Below are 8,776 nucleotides of genomic sequence, written 5' to 3'. Positions count from 1 at the left end.
CTCGTCTTTTACTTTTCGCTTGTGCATGAATATATTTAAACGTCAGTGTGCCGTGACTGACGCGCTGCGCTGTTATCAGGCGCCTCGGTGTCTCTGGCGCCGCCCGGCGGGTGGAGGAGGAACCGGCGCGTCTGTTTGCGACTCCGACAAGATGGCGGAAGGCGAGCTGAATGTTGATAGCCTCATCTCCCGGCTGCTGGAAGGTAGGCGAGAGGCGCCGGTGCCGGTGTCGGCCGGGAATATGTAGCCTTCAAAACGGGACAAGACAAACTAGTCCGAGAATAAGGACGTGGCTGAAAACGCGGCCTGTCGAGCAGCGGGAGCAGGTGTTGTCAGCCGGGCAGTGTTTACAAGCGCCGGGGCAGCGGCGGCTGTCGTTAGGGAGAGAGAGGCAGGGGAGGCGGTGCGGAGGTCTGGACCTCAAACACACACGAAATGTCTGTTAAATAGATGCGTGTGTGTGTTGACGTTGCACTGACAGGCTAGTGTCGATGTACATTCATCGTATTATGATGATAATGCATGATGAACGACTGTCAGGCATTCCCGTCCGCCTCATGTTATTGTTAGTGCACCTTCATGTGTTTCTGTATATAACGCACACCAGCTAATCGGCGCAGTGATCACCAGTGCTCAGGTGTCTCCATTATTCCCTGCCCACCTGTCATGTTGAGGCGTGTTTTGCACATTAAATCCGAGTTTAAATGAAATCATCGCAGGCTGAGTGTGGCGGCAGCTGTGTTTACAGTGTTTGGTCAAGTGGCTCTGTGTGTTGAAGGCGTGTGTGTTTGTATATGTGAATAAGCGCGATATAAAATGGGGCTACGCCGCTCCTGCGTCATTGTTATTATTTGATTATTAACATGCATGTGATTTTCGCGGGTGCAGCTCTGCGCCAGTCGGGTTTGATTTCAAAAACAGATGAGAGGGGGGATGCGCCGCACAGACCCCGCACAGACCCCGGCTCTGTGTAATGGACGTGCTGTGGTTGGCAGGTCTCTCTCCTGGACACCACGTATTGTACCTGGTGATGATCAGTCTTTCCGTGGACCTGGGGCTCTTTCTAAATTCCTTCTAAAAGTAACTATGACTGTATCCATTTAGGCTGTTTGTCTTTTATATAAATGTCTTTCTGTCTATTAATGTTACTCAAACAGCCTACAATAAGAATACATGTTTCTGATTGACCCAGAGGGATTCAATTAGTGTCACTCACTGGTTACAGGACATGTTGAGCTAATGCTCTTCAGCTGCATGAATCTGCACTAATCTGTCTGTCTGTGGTGCAACTCTATACCTGTGACTCTTGCTATATATCAGTCTGTAATGATCTCTCCATCCACCCCTCTATCAATCTGTGTCTGTCCATCTGTGTGGCATGACTGTTAGTTAGTCTCTTTGCTCAGCAGTGTAGGACTGCTTGGCTGACAGGAGTGGATGGTCTTAGTACTGACTGCACTGGAGAAGCAGAAAAAAACAGCACTGGCGTATCGTATTGAAGTTCCTCATAGTCTGTACAAATCTAATCAAAGTCTAAACAAACAGGCTGTAAATCTGCTGGCACCTCTCCCAGTGGACATTTCTATTGGTCCCTTTCCTCTTCAGAGTTTTGTATTGCCTCCTTCTCTGTACTTCCTTATCAATAGCTTATCTGTGTGCACTGCCAGTAAACTTACGTAACACTGAACTTGTCTACTCAGATCTGGAAATTTGTTCCAAGGTAAATACTGCTCACTAAGTTTAAATTCAAAGAAAGAATGAAAGAAAGAAACCCCCACCAAAAATGCTTACTGTTACAAATCCAGTCACTGCATGCACATAACTCATTAGTAATCATTATTAATTCAACATATAGGAGATGCTAACTTGCAGAGACTAAGGCAGGCATTAAATACCAGTCCATTATTGTGCTGTGTTGTTGTGGCACACCTGACTTGTTAATAGGTGAGAAATTTGTTTAATTAAGGAGCTAACTGCACCAGAAAACTGACCTGTAGTGTAGAGATGGGGCTGGTTTTGACTGCACCCCCACCCCACCCAAGGATAGACTTTGAACCCCCTGGTAAAAACTGTGCTCTAAATCAGAGAAAGCTGTCTATGTTGCAACTAATGCACTGAAGTATGAAGCTAAACTGCTGTAGACTGAAATAAAATCGGTGTCTGATCCAGCCTTTTGCAGCTGTGATAAAAAAGACATGCTTTTGTAGACTCTGAGAGTACATGGGAGTGAGAGGGAGAGTGTGTGAGTGAGTGCACAGCACAGACACTGCAACACACTGCAGCACAGTCAGTGTCCTTACAGACGTTGTTAAATCCTTCATCACATCCCAAGGGACAGTATTCCTTCAGTGTGGGGCAGACCACCTGACCATAGAATCAAACCTCAACAGAATCTGTCGTGCATAGACGCCACTACAAGTTGTGTAACTTCAGCTGTCAGCCTTGAACCGATTGACCGTATGAAAATCCTCCTTCAGTGCATTCAAATGAGCGCTTCCCTGCTGAAGATGTTTTTGATGCAGGAATGGCTGTGGCTTGGTATTGAATGTAGCACGATTTACCTTACGTAGTGTAATGACTAATGTGTTCTGGTACTTCTTGCAACAGTCATAATATAAACTCCAGGAACATGCAAGAGGAAAACTAAGGGGGACCTGTGATTGTGTAATGCCAATAAGTGACTGAACCTTGTTCTAGTTCTGGAGTGCTGTGTGCAGCTGGGAGCGGGTGGGAGGGGTGACAGTCTTCCTGGGGAGATAATGACCGCTGTGGCCCTTTCTCCCTGTGTGACTGCCACAGTGATTGTCAGCGTCAGTGTCAGTGTCAGTGTAGGGCTGTGCGCGCCAGGCTCTCTCCTCCCCTCTCTGCCCTCTAAGCGTTAACCCCTGCCTCCCCACTTCTTTCCTTCTCTGTCTTTCTCTCTCTCAGTTAAGTGATGTATTAACCACCTCTCAATGCAGTTCTGTATTATCTCTCTCTCAGTGCGGGGATGCCGCCCAGGGAAGATCGTGCAAATGTCAGAGGCAGAGGTGCGCGGGCTGTGCATCAAGTCCCGGGAGATCTTCCTCAGCCAGCCCATCCTGCTGGAGTTGGAGGCCCCTCTCAAGATCTGTGGTCAGTCTCTGCACACTCCTCCTCCTCTTTACTCACTCCATCTCTCCATACTCGTTCATCTCGCTCAACCCCACTCCTCTCCTTCACACTCACCCTTATCCCATCCTTCTCCTCACTCACCCTTTTCTCCTACTCCTACACTATCCTTTTACTCATCCTGTCTTCTGTGCCCTCCTTGTACACACTCCCACTGACACACACCTATTCACACACGCGCACACACACACACACACACACACACACACACACACACGCTGACTGACATGCAGTCACTCACTCACACTCTCAAACACAAACGCATGCTCACTCAGACACGTACCCACTCATACTCATCTGATGTTTCTCCAACACTGAATACACAAACATACCCTCTGTCTTCTTTTCCTGCTGTTGTTTTCTCTCACTCCCACTGAATACAGACACACTCTCTCTCTCTGATGCACAGATGCATACCCTCTCTCTTCTCTTTTTGTCCTGCTCTGAATACACATGTGCGCAGACACACACACTCTCTCATATTGCTTTTTGTTAATTTTTGGTGTGTTTTATTTTTCTTCATTCATTGTTAAAATATGATTGAAGTCTAAAGTTTCTCTCTCTCCCCGTAGACACACACACACACACACATATATATATATATTACACATACACCCACCCCCTCATTCCCACACTAACTACACTCACACTCTCTATCTCACAGAGAAGATTAACTTTCAAACCAGAAAGAACAATAGTTATATTTCCCTGTATAATACAAAATAAAAAGTCTAGTCCGATTTCCCCTCCATCCCTCTCTCCTCCTTAAGACAGCGCAGTAACACAGCACCAGTCCTGCTGCCATCCTGGTCTCCTGGCCTGTCGGCCCTCCTCTCAACAGAGATAGAGCACCCCCGTCCCCCTGCCCTTCCCAGCATCTATATTGTTTGTCCGAGCCCCTGATCAGGGCCAATTCGCTGCCCCTGGCAGCCAGTCTGCACAGCTCCTCCACAGAGAGCTGGAGTTTTGAACATACTATACTAGGTTTCTCCACTGTAAAGGGCTTAGAGAGAATGCTGGTGAAATGTATGTTTTTATGTGGATGCTGGTTTTAATATGGAGGTGGAGAGAGCAGGAACGAGGGAGGGAAATGGAGAGAGATGCCTGAGGGGAGGCAGACTGAGCCCCCCTGGACTTCTCACTCCCACACCTTTACCTCTCCTCCTGCTTTCATTCTTTCTTTACCTTTGTTTTCTTCTGCCTACTGCTTTCTCTTTATGGTCAAGAGATGATGGGCAGTCAGGCTCCAGTCTCTGTGTTAAAGTAAACTATACTCTACTGCAGTGGTTTATACTTTGTCCTTGAACAGTCTGTTCTCTGTGACACCATCAGTGTTACACTCACACACACTGTGCAACTGCAGTGTACACAGCAGCTTTGACTGAGATCTATACACACACACGCACGCACGCACACACACACACACGCACATATGAAGCGTACACAGCACCAAAGACCACGCCCCATCACACACTACAGCCACACACACTGATCAACACCTGTGTATACAGTAACACAGACTGCATACACTTGCATACAAACACATACAAACGCTCCTCTGTCTGTATTAACCCCGCCTCCTCTCTCTCTCTGCAGGTGACATCCACGGGCAGTACACAGACCTGCTGCGGCTCTTCGAGTACGGAGGCTTCCCCCCCGAGGCCAACTACCTGTTCCTGGGGGACTACGTGGACCGGGGCAAGCAGTCCCTGGAGACCATCTGTCTGCTGCTGGCCTACAAGATTAAGTACCCCGAGAACTTCTTCCTGCTGCGGGGCAACCATGAGTGCGCCTCCATCAACCGCATCTACGGCTTCTACGACGAGTGTAAGAGACGGGAAGAGTGGGAGAGTGGGAGGTGAGGGGTTGGGGTTGGGGTTGGGGTTGGGGTTGGGGTTGGGGGAGAGAGAGGGAGGGAGGTATGGTGAAAGATGGGTGTGCCTCCATCTTTACACCTCTCTCTCTCTCTCCATCTCTTTCTCTGTCTCTAGGTAAGCGCAGGTTCAACATCAAGCTGTGGAAGACCTTCACAGACTGCTTCAACTGCCTGCCCATCGCCGCCATCATCGACGAGAAGATCTTCTGCTGCCACGGAGGTGAGGGGGAGGGCATTGGATCGGGTGATCTGGGTAGAGGGAGAGATGGAAGGAGGGGATAGTAAGATTTGAAGAGGGAGGAAGAATTGATGAGTTGAAGTGAGGGAGGGAGGGAGGGAGGGAAAGAGGGAAGGAAGGAGGGGGACTGTGTGTTTATTTATTTTTATTTTGTTGTCTCCCCCTCTTGCTCAGGCCTCTCTCCCGACCTGCAGTCTATGGAGCAGATCCGCCGCATCATGAGGCCCACAGACGTCCCCGACACAGGTGTGCCTGACGGGCAAGAGGCAGAGGCAGATCCTGTGTGTGTGTCTGTGCTACAGTGTGTATCACTAGTGTCTCTCTCTCTCAGGGCTGCTGTGTGACCTTCTGTGGTCAGACCCTGATAAGGACGTGCAGGGCTGGGGTGAGAACGACCGCGGCGTCTCCTTCACCTTCGGGGCCGACGTGGTCAGCAAGTTCCTGAACCGGCACGACCTGGACCTCATCTGCAGAGCCCACCAGGTACTGAAGCACTGTAACACACACACACACACACACACACTGTACCCCATTTTATATATATATATATATATATATATATATACACTGTACACTAATCTTTTGCACACTGTACTATAGCTACACTGCACACTTCTACTACATGCTAACACACGCACTGTTGTTACTGTATACTGACCGTGCAGTATTGTATACAGACAGTGTGTTGCTGCTTGCGCACTGTGTATGTGTGTACAGAGTGTGTGTTCAGACTGTGTTGCTGTGCTCAGGTGGTGGAGGACGGGTATGAGTTCTTTGCGAAGCGGCAGCTGGTGACTCTGTTCTCGGCCCCCAACTACTGTGGAGAGTTCGACAACGCCGGGGGCATGATGAGCGTGGACGAGTCCCTGATGTGCTCCTTCCAGGTCAGACACACTGACGCCGTCCCCCAGTCCCCTGCAGATACAGCCACACTGACACTGGCACTCCCAGCGCACCCACACCTACATCACACGGGTGACTGTGGACACTGGGCACTGCACTGTACTCTGTGTTTGTCACTCAGACACAGAGCAGCATCTGTTCCTGCTTTTACTGCCTGTACCACTGTCAATAAAACACATGACATGTACTAATACTGTCCCCCCCCCCCTCTTTCTTTCTCTCTCTCACTCTCCATGTTCTTCAGATCCTGAAGCCGTCGGAGAAGAAGGCGAAGTACCAGTACGGGGGTGTGAACTCGGGGCGCCCCGTGACCCCACCCCGCACTGCCAACGCCCCCAAAAAGAGGTGAGCGGCCGGTCTGTCTTCGAGACCGCCGCCCCTCTTACCCTCTGACCACCCCCCCAACTCCTGTGACCACCTAGACCACCGTTAACACCCCCCCGACACACACACACACACACACACACACACACACACACTGCTGCACAGACAGACAGCAGCCCCGATCCTCTCCTCTCCTGTCTGCTCACAGTCTGGAGCTCCTCTCTCTCTCTCTCTCTATATAGTGGTGTACATAAATCTTTTTTCCTTTTTTTTTCTTTATTGCTGGGGGGAGGAACACTGACAGGCACAGAGCCATCCTGAGAGAAGGCAAGAACCCAGGGACCAGATTGTAGTGTTGAAGCCAGACCCTGGTGCTGTGTGACTGGTGATGACATGCACACACAGACCTTCACCCTCTCTGACACACTTACAGACACACAGAGATGCACACTGCCTGGCCACATCCTCACACACGCAGACACAGCTGAGCACAACCTCTCTCACGCACACAAACAGAGAGGGGGGGAGTAAGATAAGGAGAGGGTGAGGTGAAGTTCTATAAAGATTTTAGTGGAAGGTGGCGGGAGGTAGGGATGAAATGAAAGATGGATGTAGCCGAGTTGGAGAGAGGGAGAGAGGGGGAGAGGGGGAGAGGGGGATGTGGAGTGTGACGAGGCCTAAGTGCTCTGAGGGAGAGTAGTGCAGTGCTAGGGGGGCTGGGGGCTGTGAATTGTCTAATACACACTGACTGACCAACTGTGCCTGGACACAGACTGCTGCTCCTCGGTCTGATTGGGCAGCTCCCCCCTAGCCCTATTCAGGACCAGACAGCTGAGTCACAGTCTGGTACTGGAGCTCCTCAGCATTGACTAGAGCTGTGCTGGTCTGCCCCAGTCCTGGAGCACCACTGTGTCTGTGGGCTTTGGTTCCAGCTGCGTTCAAAATCACTAACGTAATGAAATGTTTGCTTAATTGGACCTCATGGAACGAGAGAGTTCAGGTAAAAGGGATTAAATAAGCGAGAGATTTGGCTCGGACACGGGGGTACTGCAGGACCAGGGCTGAGGACCACAGCCCTGCTGCACACAAGGCATGGTCAATTTGCCTGAGACGGTCGTGGGGAGTCTGGCATTGTGTTGGTCTGATGGTTTCCAGCCCCTGGAGAGTCAGGAAGGCTGAAGAGGGAAAACCTTGGGACTGGGAATCTTTGGGGGTGGAATTGTCATCGTAACACATCATTGCTTTAGCTCGATCAGGATGTGAAGCCTCTGTTCAGCCAGCTCAGGCCTGTGCATGAGGTGCGAGTGAGCTAGCCTGGAGGCCTGGCCTGTTGTAATCAGTGCAGCTGGCAAGGGCTCTGACTCGGAGCAAAGTGGGACAGGCAGAGGAGATGGGGCAGTGAGGGGAGAGCTGAGGATAGGATTTTTCTATTGAAATCGTTGGATATTCTAATGAGAACAACCCAAAACCCACACATACACTAATTTCAGTCACAGTGCCTTTAGAGAGCAGTGACTGTGGACCAGACAGCATTCAGACTCCCACTCAAGACACTGTCGTTCACTTTGTGTTTGCCAAAGCTTTTACAGTAAAGACCAGTGGGCCCTAAATATGAGATGCAGTCTCACAGACGCACATGCCACAAACTGATACACACAGCAGAAAATGGTGACACCTGGTGGAGAGATTAAGTCACTGCTTCAGAGGTTATTTGGATGGAGCCTCCTCTCTTTTCCCACTCTTCAGTGCAGGGCTATTCTCCCCCCTCACTCATTAATGGAGTCCCTCTCCTTCCCCCTCTCTCCCTTTTTCCTTCAGTGCAGGGCTGTGTACAGCCTGCCTGCCTGTCTCCTCCCGAGTGTCAGTGACTGCTCTGTGGACAGTCAGCCATGGTCATGACTCCTCTGTCTGTCTGGATGTGAGCAAACAAACACCAATCTGTACCCAACAGGGTGGTCACTATCCCAGAGAGTTCTCTTTTTGGTATCTTGTTTTCTTATTGTTTTTGATTCTGGTCTTTTCTAATTTAACTTCTCTTGCCGAGAAACCGTGTAATAACAAAGCTAAAACGAAACAAACGGAAGAATCAGTTTTGCGATTTGTACAAGTTAGTTTCACAGTCTTTGGGTTCAATAAATGTAAACAAACCGGAGTGGCTCTGTTGACTCTTCATTTGGTCCTTCAGTGGCCCTGCAGTGTCATGTGTGTGGTAGTGAGTCTGTAGTTGTTACTATGTGAGTGTTAAGTAAGTAAAGCAGGGGTCTCTAGCCCTGGTCCTTGAGAGC

The 8,776-nt window shown here is 49.8% G+C and overlaps 1 protein-coding gene across 1 annotated transcript; it reads left to right on the top strand.

The window, feature by feature from the left end:
• Positions 1 to 98: 98 nt before the first annotated feature.
• Positions 99 to 8,643, top strand: ppp1cb (protein phosphatase 1, catalytic subunit, beta isozyme). The gene is made up of 8 exons (XM_066702951.1): positions 99 to 203; positions 2,983 to 3,114; positions 4,747 to 4,977; positions 5,142 to 5,246; positions 5,439 to 5,510; positions 5,596 to 5,747; positions 6,014 to 6,148; positions 6,412 to 8,643. The coding sequence occupies exons 1-8, from the start codon at positions 152 to 154 to the stop codon at positions 6,514 to 6,516; spliced, it is 984 nt and encodes a 327-aa protein (XP_066559048.1). The 5' UTR covers positions 99 to 151; the 3' UTR covers positions 6,517 to 8,643.
• Positions 8,644 to 8,776: the final 133 nt, after the last annotated feature.

Source organism: Amia ocellicauda, chromosome 1 (assembly GCF_036373705.1).
Source record: "Amia ocellicauda isolate fAmiCal2 chromosome 1, fAmiCal2.hap1, whole genome shotgun sequence".
Lineage (NCBI taxonomy): Eukaryota > Metazoa > Chordata > Actinopteri > Amiiformes > Amiidae > Amia > Amia ocellicauda.
This window is presented reverse-complemented; position numbering and strand designations above follow the sequence as displayed.